General features: G+C 35.8%; 1 protein-coding gene across 13 annotated transcripts in view; it reads right to left on the reverse strand.

Moving 5' to 3' along the window:
* Grip1 (glutamate receptor interacting protein 1) overlaps window positions 1-13,146 on the reverse strand; it is a 633,384-nt gene that overhangs the window by 180,365 nt on the left and 439,873 nt on the right. For 10 of the 13 annotated variants that reach the window (XM_063255088.1, XM_063255086.1, XM_063255092.1 and 7 more), the window contains one exon: window positions 8,347-8,427. The exons of the other annotated variants lie outside the window; for them this stretch is intronic. In XM_063255088.1, coding sequence (XP_063111158.1) covers window positions 8,347-8,427 — 81 coding nt within the window. The remainder of the gene's footprint in view (window positions 1-8,346; window positions 8,428-13,146) is intronic. 13 annotated transcript variants of the gene reach the window in all.

Genomic DNA, 13,146 nt, shown 5'->3' on the forward strand with positions numbered 1-13,146 from the left:
GATGAGAAACTCTTGAGAGAGTAGTCTACATTCCCTGCTTCTGTTCACTCAAGACCTGTTTTCACCTCAGCTCGTTAAAATCAGGCTTTGAACGAGTTGAGGTGAAAATTTCTATCTGTTCAAGGAACTATTTTTGTTAGAGTCCTTTCTTTCAGAATCTTATGGCCAATTCTCAGTTTACATCTTATTAATCTTATTGATATTTCATTCAGAGTATTTCCCTCTCCCTAGGAGTACACAGCTTTTAAAGTTGACAGGGAGGCACATACTCCTGGCTCTCCATCCATGTCATTGCCTAATTTCTTCACGGCTTCTGCTGAGTCTTCTATTACCAACTGTTTCTGGGGGTTGGAAGTGTGCCCCAGGCTCATGCCTTGAACCTTGTCTCAGTCTTCTGTACTGAACAGATGATTTCATTTACTTCCAAGGGTTGGAAATGGCACCTACTCACTGACAGTTCCAAAGTTTTCATCTCCAGCTAAGCTCTCCTCCCAGTTTCTCACCCTCTTCTCCCATGAATTCACTTTTTACTCAGTGGTTCCCTTGCTCAATAAATAGCATCACTATCTCACCCTGTGTTAAAAGCAAAAATTTTGGGGTCATCTTTCACCCCACATCAATTTGAACTTCTCTCAGCTTCTCTAACAAACCAACATCTAATTTGTCTGTAGTTTTTTTGAATTATTCAAAATTCATCCATTTTTCAATAATTCTATCTCACTCATGTTTTTTTAGTCTACCTCACATTTGTAAATATTGTATCATCTTTCTAGAATAAAAAATAATAACAAACACCAGAAAGAGTAATAAGATTCAAAATGTATAATACATATTGTAATAATGAAAGGGAAAGAAAGTGCTCTAAAGGATGTAACTGTATAAGTGTGCAAGACAGATAACTATAAAGTTTTTGTTAGTTCATCAAACAGAATAGTTTGTACCTTCATTGTGTGATTGTCCATTTTTTATGCTTTGATTATGTAACTTGAACAACTACTTCTAAGATAGCAATATGTAATTTAATTTATTAACTAGTGATTTCTTACTGTCATTTTTTACTGCTTTTTTTTGAAATTCTGTATTATTTCTACCCTTTTTATGTTTTGCTTTTCTCAAAAAAAAATTTAAAAATTAAAATTAAAATTTAAAAAAATTACATCATCTTTCGTTACTTTCATTGTTCACTAGTCTAAGCCATTGTCATTTGCTTCCTGGAATACTACTACAGCCTAATTGGTCTTCTACTAAACTAAAATATATTTCAATAGAGCAGCTAGAGAGTTGAAAACAAAACAACAAAAATAAAATTAAAAAACCCAAATATCATCAACACTGCAACTGTTTAATGCCTGCAAAGGCTTCCCTTCATGCTTAGGATGCAATCTAAGGTCTCGCTATACTGTGCATCCCACAGGACCTATCCATCTCTCTGTCCCGTCTCACTTCTTGCCACGCTCAGCCTTGCTTCTCTTTTTCTGGCCAATGTGAACGTCTCTCAGTTTCTCTAACAAACCAAACTTGTTCTGACCTTGGGGCTTATGTACTTGTTGCTCTTTTCACTTAGAATTCTTTCTCTCTCCATGTTTACATGAGTCACCTGTCAATTCAGGATCATGCAGATGTTACTACATCGTGGAGTCATCCTTGACTTTGCTTCTGAATACAGGACTCTTGTTCCTCCTCCCACCGCTCTTCTTCTTTTACTATTTTATTTCACTTTACTGTGCTTAACACGGCCTAACCTTATGCTAGTCATTTGCTAGATGTCAGTCTTCTTCATTCACCTACCAACTGTAGGAACACAGAGGTACACATCCTAGACCACATATATATTAGTCATATCCAGAATGATTTCTGGCATAGAGAATTGCTGGATAATCACATGTTGAATAGCTAAATGATAGTCAATTTAGAGGAAAGCTCAGAATCAAAAAGCAAGAGATCATTGTAGTTATATGGATTTAGGAAGAAGGTAAAGAATCGGCTGGATAAAAATGGAAGTGTGCAGTGAAGCATGCATGGGTGAAAGGTAAACCATTATTAGGTAATGGTTTATATTCCATATGGAAAGCAGGTGAACTCAAACTCTTAAAGAGAACAAGGATTTACAAACTGCTGTGAAGTATTTCCACTAAAATTGTGGGTGTTCAAAAATCTCTATAATGTCTGTTCAAAATCTAGCTCAGTAATAGTAATAGTAGTATTCAGAAATCTGTAAGGATACATGATTTTAAAAGCATTTAATTCCATATTTATTGTCTGAATTCAGCCTTTACTTAAATGATTCTGATAATGGAATGCAAAACATCAAGGTATGATACTTAAGTCTCCACAAATAATTCTGCCCTAAATTGTATTCTGAAAAAAAATTCTTTAAAAATTACTTGCTAAATATATACAACTTTACTGTACTTCAGTTATGTCTACTAAAGCCTGAGAGTAGCTGAAAGATAATAGACTGTCACTAATGAAAGTCCTGGCACTGAAGACATGGCAAGCTGTGCATTTTACCAGTGCTATTCGATTGGAACTCAGTACGTGCCCCAGTCACACAGCAAACTGGATCAGCTCTCTGGGGTAAAATCCTTAATGTGTACCTGCCATAATAAGTAATAAGCTCTACTTCGCGTTGTTCCATTTATAGACTCCAGTAATTTTTCACACATTTAAGCCCCTCTTTTTTTTAATAGCAGAACAGTTAAATGACTCATTCTCATCTTGCCAAATTTACTGTTATGTAGTGTTCACATTCTTTCTTTGGGTGTTACAGGACTGCAGTGACATTTTCTGCTCAAACAGAAACAAATGAGGCTGCAGAGAGATCTCTGGCCTTTAAGTCTTCAGCCTCCAGCCCCCGTATTTCATTCATTAGTGCAGGGTAGCAGACAATTGCCTTACAAATGTCGTATTTGGTGCAGCTTCAAGGCCCATGTGACTATCTGCTGCACCCTACAATGAGTCAGAAAATACTTTGAACTTTCTGTTGGTTCTAAGGTTACAGACTGCATGAAGCAATCTACCTGATGGCATCTGCTTATTCATCCATTCTACAAGTATTGATGGATCTCCTAACACCTGCTAAGCACAGTTCTGCACACTAGACATGCAGTAATGAATAAGGCATATACAATGCTTGCACTCCTGTAGCTCACATTTTAGGTAGAGACCGAGAAAGAAAACAGTAACACATTGTTCAGCTAATTTTAGGCAGTGATAAGTATTAATCAATAAATAAATGAGTTGCAGGCATATCTGCAGTTGCACCAATAGGCTTCACTTACTGATCTCAGAAACTTACCTCCAACGAAATGAGATGATTTAACTAATATCTTAAATAACTAACAATTTTAACACTTAGAAAAATCTAAGTGTTTTGAGTTTCCCTAGTGCTGCCATTGATGAGCTTTGGTGGGATAGACCTTGATCCTCATGTTTTTCACTGGGACGCTTATAAGGGTGTAAGGAAGCCTGACTATTTAGTAAAAGTGTGTGTTCATTGGTCTTCTTTCCTACCTTCCTTCCTTCCTTCTTTCCTCCTTTTCTTTTTCTTTACTTCCTTTTTCATTCTCTTATCTTCTCCCTTCTTTCTTTAAAATTATCTGGGGCAATTTTAAACTTTTTTTGGAAACAGTGTCTCATATTATACTGTTGTCAGGCTCTTAATCTTCCTGCCTCAGCCTCCTGAATGCTGGGACTGCAGACCTGGACTACTACACTTGGCAATTTCTTGGTATTTTCTGACACTGGTCATGTCCTCAATAACAGCACTGTTTGTCGTAGGGACTTTGGTAGTATGTGTAGCACTAGTTTTTGTATGTCATTTCCTACTTGAAAAGTTCAAATGACCTTGGTATCCCACAGTGAGGTTCAATTGTTTCTGGAGAGGCTTAATGGTAGAATTAAACATACAAAGTAGAAGCAGGGCCAAAAATCAGCATAGATGCACTTCATACTCCTGAACAGTATACTAGTATAAAAGTCATGCTAGGTATCTGCTGTAATATAGAAAATTTAGACCAATGAACCATCAAATTGTGTGCATATCAAAGATAGGAAAATATTAAAGAGAGAGCACAGACAGAACCTTCAAAAATCTATGCCCTATCCCTTAAGTCAAGCAAAGTTATCAGTTCTCCAGAAGTTAAGTACTATTCTCTGGTATTTACTCTTTCAAATAGATGTTGATTCTTTCTGGACATATTCTAAACAACTTGGCTGTACACTTTGTGGGCTACTGACCATTTCAGACTCTCAGCTCCATATTTTTATTTTTTCTCCAATTATCTAAATGTGATAAAAAAACTGATATCAACTTTATTCCATTATAAACAAATCAATAAATGTCTTTTTTAATATTCTAGGAAGGATAAAACCCCTAAAATACCTTGGGGGCCTCAGTCTGGATACAGATTTAAAATAATTTTTCTGGGTCCACCAAAATTTAGAAATACACTAGATGGAGTACTTCCTGCATTTGTGAATTGCCCAAATTTTTAGTCAAGATTAACTCAAGCAAAGAATGGCATCCTGTGTAGAAAAGGAGGCAAGTCAAGTAGGTAATATACTGACTCTAGGATTTGGGATATAATGTAGTGACTTGTCTTTTCTTTTCAAAAATGCCAGGCAGACACCCTTAACTCATCTTTTAGTGGGAAAAGCCAGAAGTTACTATAGAATCTGTCAAATCTGAATCTATACAGATTTCCTTTAATAATTTGGACAAACCCTTAAGCAGTCAAGCTTCACCAGTGGCCTATTAAATTAAGCAACATCAGATCAGTAGGTTTTTAAAATACAGACAGATATGTAGTAGAACCTGCTAGTTCAAACACCTCTGTGCTTGGAATTCATCTCATCTTTGAAAAAATGAAAAGAAATAAGATTGAAAAATATAACTGCTTAATGTTTTTAGCAGAATGCTACCTCTGAACTTCAGGGTAGTAGAAACTCATGTCATTTTTCAAATATTGTCATTAAAATTTTTGAAAAAACTTTATTAAAGACTAAATTTTTTTTATTTTTACATTTTATGTCATGGGAAATATGATTTTCAAGTTACCAAATAACATTAATAATGCATTTCCCCTTTATCCAAGGCAAAACATTTTCCTCTTTGGAGACATCTACACAGTCGTTTTTTGGGGGAAAAGAAAAAAGGAAGTGAAGGAACTTAGAGTGAGAGTTTGCATTTAATGAAAGATACATGTTTGACTTGTGATTATAAAATAATTGCTGTCGTAGATTTGAGTTTACACGGTAGTGCTGAGTATTAATTTGTATAAAAAGCAAACTGTAATTCTGTTAGCATTTAAGGTTACTACTCTGGCACTGAACCGTTAAAAGTTATTGTTTATTATGCCATGAAAAGAGTAGAGTCACGTCAAGAGATTTTACCTATGTATATATGTGTAAATATTTCCTTTAGGAAGTGCCAGATCTACATGTGTACAATCAGTTCCAAAACATAGTTTAAATAATTATAAAACTTGAAAAGACAAGATTAAGATGCCTCCTGCTACATATACACTTCCTCTGCTATAATCTCATGCTGTCCATCAAGGACAGTGCTAATGGAAATAATAAAATTCAGTAACCATCATTAGATCATTGGGAGTGGTGTTTTGGAAGAAATAGGTGATAAAGACCTGGTCCTCTTGGGTTTCAGCCTTTTTGTGTTGGTTTGTTCCCCAGGAGCTGGGGCAGCTAAATAGCCCAGGGGCTGCATCTCCGTTGGGAGGTACCATCACAACAAGGAGATTGGGGTTGATAGATGAGCCTCGCTCTCCGTTAGGGCTTTTTTAACGTGGTGCCCTTTTATCTAAACGCATCTTTCTTTTCTTCCCAGGATGAAGAAATTAAGATTAGGAGGTGAGCACAGGAGAAAGGCAAAAGTTGGGAAGTTGCATCTAGATCCTCTGGCGCCATACAGTCCAACTCAGTCTCTCAGAATACTTTAGGACTATTCAGCCAAAGCTCCAGAAAATCATAAACAGTAGAGCATGCATTTACCTGGAATCTTTTCTGTAAGTTTCTCTCTCTCATGATTTTGTAGGAGCAGAGATAGACATGGTAGAGACTGGTCAAGACTTGGTCAAGAGTAGATGTTGGATTATAACTGTTTAAGGGACCCCTTGGCCAAGGATCTGAAGAGATTCCCTTTTTTTGCTAGGAAAATGGTTTATAGGAATTTCCAAGCAAGAGAGAAAAAAAGTAATGATCAGGACTCCAAGAATCATTTGTCAGATTGGAAGCATTTTCTGAGAAATGCGTTAATTTCCTCTTTAAGATATAATAAGTATTTTTTTTTTTTTTGTCTTTTTCCTTTTTATCGGTACCAGAGATCAAACTCACGACCACACACTTGCAAGGCAGGAGCATATGCCGCTGAGCTAAACCCCCAGGCCCCTAGATATAGTAAGTATTGATCACCTATTAATCCCCGTAGTTTCTTAGCCCTTTTACCGGAATGGTTTTGATTTTTGAAGACCTCTGATCCATCTGGCCTCCACCTTATGAGATATGAACAAAGAGGAGTTTTTCATGGCCACATTCCATGAAGACACAAAGCCTACAAAACAACTTTTAATTTCAGTAAATCTGACACATGAAGGAACAGAAGGAAAAAAATATCATGAAGTATCACTAGTGTCTTGTAAGTACAGTAGGATTATAATTGAGTGATTTGTTTACCTAACATGTGACTTGAAAAACTGCTTAAGGATTTTAAGAAAAAATATGGCCCTCAAGCATATATTCTAATACAGTATGCAATCTTTGGAAAGAAAACATTGATAATAGTCAGTGCGTTTGTTTAATATCAAGAAAGAGGGAAAACAGTGGCACATCTCTGGCCTCTTTCCTGCAGATGAATACTGAGTGCTAGACCATGTATGAAGAGCAAGAAAGCAGAGGAACTGTTAGAAAATTGACATTCTTTTTTTTTGTTTTTTGTCTTTTTCCTTTTTATCGGTACCAGGGATCGAACTCACGACTGCCTGCTTTCAAGGCAGGCGCTTACGCTGCTGAGCTAAACCCCCAGCCCCAAAAATTGATATTCTTGACCTTCAAATGCCAGATACTTCCTAGGTGCTGACAAAGAGAAAACTGGCAACACAGTTCATAGAGACTATAATGTTTCTCTAAAAGTGACTAGCACTAAGAATCTTGTTTTATAGAACAGAGTAGAAGAAATCTCTTTGTTGCGCAATGCCATCTAATTACAGAATGTAAATTACTTAGAATTGAAAGCACCAAAACAGGGCGTGTCTGACACACTCATGTCTTTTTGTAAGTCACGTAATTTCATAAGATATCTAAGACTTCAGAATAAGAGTAAGAATAATCACGTGATATTTATAAATGTAAGCAGTAATCATAAACAAGTCTGTTCAGAAACTGGACATTTGCTCTTTATTCAAATTAAAATTTATTCTTTTTATCCACATTGTTGCCAAGCCATTCACTTTAGGTAGAAAACACGTTTTTTTTTTTTTTTTTTTTTTCTCCTGAATTGATGAAAAATTAAAGTCCTATGGCTGAGGTTTAACTGCACTCAAACTACTTATATAAGATACATAAACACATTATTTTTCTTCCCTGTGGATTACTCTTCAAATGCGTTATGCTGTAAACCTTAAGTACAACTGCTTCCATAATTGAGTTTTCCATGAATTATGCAGCTGAGAAAAAGTCTGAATAGTATTTTGAATTTCCTTCCCCTTTTAATTTGAGCACTTATGTGATTTTGTGTCATTCTCAAAATCAAAGCTTCAAAATACTGAATGTTTAGGGTATGGATATTTTATGATATTTCTCTAAAATGGTTTTTGGAAAAACAAAGACATCACTCACTGTTTTACAAGACTCTGAAACATGCCTTTCTAAGGAAAATAACCCCAGAATTTTACAAGAGTTGTGCAATGGAAAGAATTTTAGGTTCAGAGAGATGAGAAGAAAGGAGTAATTTTCATTCTGCATACATGATCTGCCACTGCAGCTCTGAGCCCCTTTGTTCTGCAGAGTACCTCAGGAAGGAAATGGATGCTGCTGTGAAAGTCATCCTGCTGAAAACAGAGGTGAGAGTAAATAAATGAGTGAAAGTTGATATAAATTCAAGTCATTTCACGAAGGATTCTGCTATGATGGATTACAGGATGAACTGTCACAAGTTGGCAAGCTTTTCCAAAGTCTAGCTTTGCTTACTGTTTGAACAAGTTGTGTAGACTGTAATTTACCTTCTAACAAAAAACATGACTTTTAGTACCAGGTTGGAATTATTTAGGATCACCATGTAACAGGATTCAAAAGTAAGTAAAACAGCTGAAAAATCCAACAGTCTGTTCTAACCTGGTATGCTCTGTCTCCTCACAGCCAACGCTCCATCAGGCGGCTTTGTCTGGCTGGCGGATTTAGTGTAGGGACTCTCATCTGCAAAGGTACAATGAAGGGTTTGGTTAATTTCCATCAAGTTTCTAATGTAATGAAGATCTTTAGTGGATTGTACTCCTTCTGCCAGAGAGAGGTGACATAATATTGTAGAAAGAGTTGTTAACCCTAACCCTAACTAACTTGAGTGAGTTGTGGGACAAGTCATTGGGAAGGTTTTGAACATAAGTTTCTTCTCCTATAAAAGAGGTATAAAATTCTCATTTACCTCTTAAGGTTGTCAGGATCAAAAGCTGTAAAGCCCATGAAGTCATTCAGAAAATGTAAGAAATATGCAAATCTAGTATGCAACTTATTTGCTTTTTGACTGCATTCGGTGGTAAATAAGATATTAGTAAGTATGTTTAAATGGAAGACAAAGAAAGAGTAAAATAGCTCAATGGTTATTAAGACTAATCAGGTAGAAGAAAAAAGAAAATGAGATGAAGTATAATATTCCAGGTAAGCAGACAACAGAACATTAGCATTGCAGGAGACGAGCAGAGTTAGTAGGGGTCTTTTGGGAGTGTGAACCGCATTCTGAGCACTGCAGAGGGACAGGGTAATTCAGAGGTCAGACCAGAGAAGCGGGTTGAGAACAGGGAAGGAAGGATGGTTTGGCAGAAGAAGATAGATTGCAATGAGCTAATTGGCCCTCTTTTGAGAAAGAGATGAAATAACCTTTCAAACAATAAAAAGAACTGAAAGGACAGAAAGTCTAAAGCTCAGTATATTGTGTTAGGCAAGAAATCGAATGATTAAAACACTAGGTGACAAGATATTAGAGGAAATGAGGCCAAAAGGTTACAGGTGTAAATTTTTTTGTTTTGTTTAGTTTTGGGTTTTTTAATATAAACTGACTTGAAATACAGTCAGTTGATCAAGGATGGCAAACATTAGGGTTAAAATAGGAAGGAACAATTCCTTCTTTGGATGGAGGCATTCATATGAAGTGAAAGATTTCTGAGTAACAACCTTAAGAGATTCAAGAATAGGATGTATATGACTTGAGTAAATATAATGTGAAACAAATATCTAGCATGTTCAGTCAAGCTAGATGATCCAAAAGTCACCTGTGCCCACATTATAATTTTTGTTTATTATTGTTGCTTTAACAAGGGATCATTGAAGAATGAAAACAGCTCATACTGTGCCTGGAAAACTATTAAACGTAGCAAGGATTTGATTCAGCCACAAGGCTTTATCATCTGAGAACATTAATTCTCCCAGCTAAGTAGTTTGTGTTTCAAAATTGAGGCACATTTTCTCTCTAAGATGTACTTCTGGTTGAAGTGATTCACGACTTCCTCATAAAACTAACAAGGTCTTTATAAGCAGTGACAAAAAGGAAAGATTAACTCTGCTATAAACTGCAATTAACTTAAAAACTGGCAGTCACACTGTTTCATGTTTACATTCCATTTGTCATACAATTCTTTATATTCTTCTAACCATAATGAAAACTAGCAAATTTACACACCAAACAATCAACATCATTGTTGCTTTTGAAGCAATATTTTAGGTTCTTGATTTGTTTTCTTTGCAAACACAACTCTGAGTATATCAAAATCCACAAAATTGAACTTTAACACTACTAACATCACCATTTGCCCCATCATTTCCTCCTATTTGAAGGCTTTTCTTACAGTCTTAATTTAATAACCAGGTTTTATGCTTTATGTAGCATCTATGAAAACAAACCAACTGTAAAATCCTGAGATTAATGATGAGACTGCTTAAAAACATATTTCTTTTCATTATTCAAAACTTTGAAACAATATTTATGCAGAGTAGTCAGCAAGATGACTGTGATTATGTTTAGAGTCAGCATTTTGGAATTGTGAAGACTTTCTTCAATTTTTAATTTGTCAAGATTACACCCAATTAAAATATTTGGTTGAATCTGGTTTTAGATTTTCTTGAAGAACAGTAAGAGATGCTCAGCAGACTCTGGGGTTAACTGCAGTTGAAGCTTTATTTTAAGGACATATTTCTTTAGAAGTTTACCCAGTTTGAGTACATAAGTAGTCACTCCTGGTAAAATGGTTTTCTCATTTATATTTGAAAGCAATTTCCTAGATGTAGAGCTGAGATGGTCTAGTTATGCACATTCTTAAAAGGTCGGAACTGAATTATAGATGGCCACCTGGCCAGCATCTACTTCCTTCCCCATCTCCCATTCCGACTCCTACTCCCACCTCCACCGTCAAGAATGTCCTTTCCAAGTGCAGGCAACAGCAAAAGTTTTATTGGTCAAAGGACTAGACTGAACTAAGTTCAATTGTCATCTAAGAGTAGCTTGCATGAGTCAGTCTGGGGGAAAGCAATGATTCCTAATGTGGCGGAAGCTTGGCAACATTTATTGCTAGTCGGAAGAAGACAAAAGCAACAGAGAATCATGGTGCAATTTAACCCTTTGATTTCAGGAATATTCCCCCTGGAATATCTATTTGAAAATAAAAGAGGCATCATGATCCTTTTTTTTTTTTTTAATAAAGACTTTTCATCACAGAATGGACTTTAGCTCTGTGGATGTGATTTCCTAAAAGTCAACACTTAATTCAAACTTTGTCTGCAAATAGTAAAGGAGAGAAGACACTGCATTAGTGGCCGATGGCTCCATAACAGGACACTAAAGGACAGGACTATACAGGGTATTTTAAATCACTTGTATACAATTATTGAAAGCTGTGGAAACTTCTACCATGATCTTTGCATGTGTCCATTAAGTGCATTTGCAGATACAGTTCTACAACTTCACATTTACAAAAGATAATCTACTCTTTGGTTAGAACTGAGGCTTAGAGAGGTGTGTCTATAGAAGGCCACATAACTGAAGTGCATCTCGACTGAAGTTCTTATGCTCTCTGTATCAGGTTATTTCTTCTCTATCTTATTTTCTTTCAATAGACAAGTCAATTTTATTGCTCAGTGGGGTAACACACTGCTGGACCACATAAAAAAATGAATGGACACATCCTACCTACCACAGAGAGCTTGCACAGCATAAGTAATTTCTATGAAGAAATCTGCAAAAGGGATACTTAGAAATTGTGCTATAGAACCAATTTATACTTAAAAGTTCACATTTTAAAGATAAAAATGTAAATGAGATGCCAATTCACATGTATTCATGAATTAAAAATAGATCAAATGAAAGAAATCAATAAGTAGATAATATGTCTAAAAGAATATCTTCCATAAAGTCCCTCATTAAATATTTGCTGCTAGTAATAAATTACATCAAAATTTTAAAATTAAGTGTTTATCATAAGTAACCTAAAGTATGAAATATACTCTATCTTATCTGATTCTCATTTTCTAGGCTTAAGGTCAATTACTTTAGAACTCAGACCTTATCCAAAGTTTTTTATATTAAAAATCTATGACTATAAAACTGATATTAAAATATATTTTTGTTTTTATTCAGATATAGAAGGATTTATTAAACAACCTTTAAAATCATTCCTTTAAACAAAATAATTATGATTTTTACACCAGAGTCTCTTAAGCCTTGATTTTTATGGCAAATCATATTGTCAAGGAATCCTTATTGAAAGTTATTATAGGGACAGAGCAGACATTGAGATAGTGAGCTCCTGCTCGCTAAAATAAACCCTTCAAGTAATCATAAAAGGCACTGCTGGGTATTTGAATTGCTAGCCTCTTGTAATGATATCTTAACAGCCGGCTAGATAATCATTGTCACACATGATGGCCTCCCACTGTCATAGGAACTTCGATATTGGTAATAATAGGGGAGGACAGGGATATTTTTTTTTACAAACATCCTGAGGACAAAGAATATGCCTTCTGTTAACAAGGAGAACTGACATAGTACAGAGGTTCAGACAGCGCTTAGTCAAGCATACGTTTAAAACAGAAGAATAACGGGCAAACCATCTGTCCCTCTCATTTAACCCAATTTGGCTGTGTTCTCATGTACCAAAGCACAGGAGAGGCAAACACTGATCATTTGTTTTGATCATATATTCCAGGTGAAGCTGATGTTTTTAAGCTTAGAAAGCAAGGGGCAGGTACATAGCAAGAAGCCTTCAGTCTACATCACAGATGAAGCTCACACTGAAGGTGGGATTATCATCTTGCAAAAGTGACTCAGGTCCCCTTTGGTTCTTGTATCTTTCAATGACTGCCTGACATCAATCATATCCACATATAATCAGGCTGATTCTCATCTCTTCACCTCCTGCCTCTCCATCTCTAAGGTCCGGGCTTCCCAGAGAAACCGGATATAACTATAGTTTCAGGACTTTCTGGCTGTGCTCAAGGTTTTGTTGAAAAAAAAAAAAAAACATTAATTTCCTTCGGCTGAGACTAATCAGCCTAGGCTAAACAATTCCTACCAACTAATTATGCACAATTGAGGCACCTGCTAAGCTAGAAGGTCCCTTAACTTCTTGATTAGAAAAAAAAGACATTTTGTGCAGTAAAACATTATGACTATTTCCTGGCCGTGGGGAGACAAGCAGCTCATTGCACGATGTTCAGGCACATCATTACGAACTCAGAAGAAAACTCTGCTTTCTATAAAGGAACCAAATGAAACCCATTTTGAAAGAAACAATGTATCCCTTGAATTCAATTAAGTTCTATAAATTTTAGTGCCTACTACATGCAAACAAACTCAAAATGGATGAAAGACAATATGATTTCAGCGGACTGATTACAGAATTCTTATTACCTTGTAGGTCTGAGAGTGGA

Source organism: Cavia porcellus, unplaced genomic scaffold (genome assembly GCF_034190915.1).
Source record: "Cavia porcellus strain 051 isolate PalLab524CR breed Dunkin Hartley unplaced genomic scaffold, mCavPor4.1 scaffold_8, whole genome shotgun sequence".
In the NCBI taxonomy this organism is placed as follows: Eukaryota; Metazoa; Chordata; class Mammalia; order Rodentia; family Caviidae; genus Cavia; species Cavia porcellus.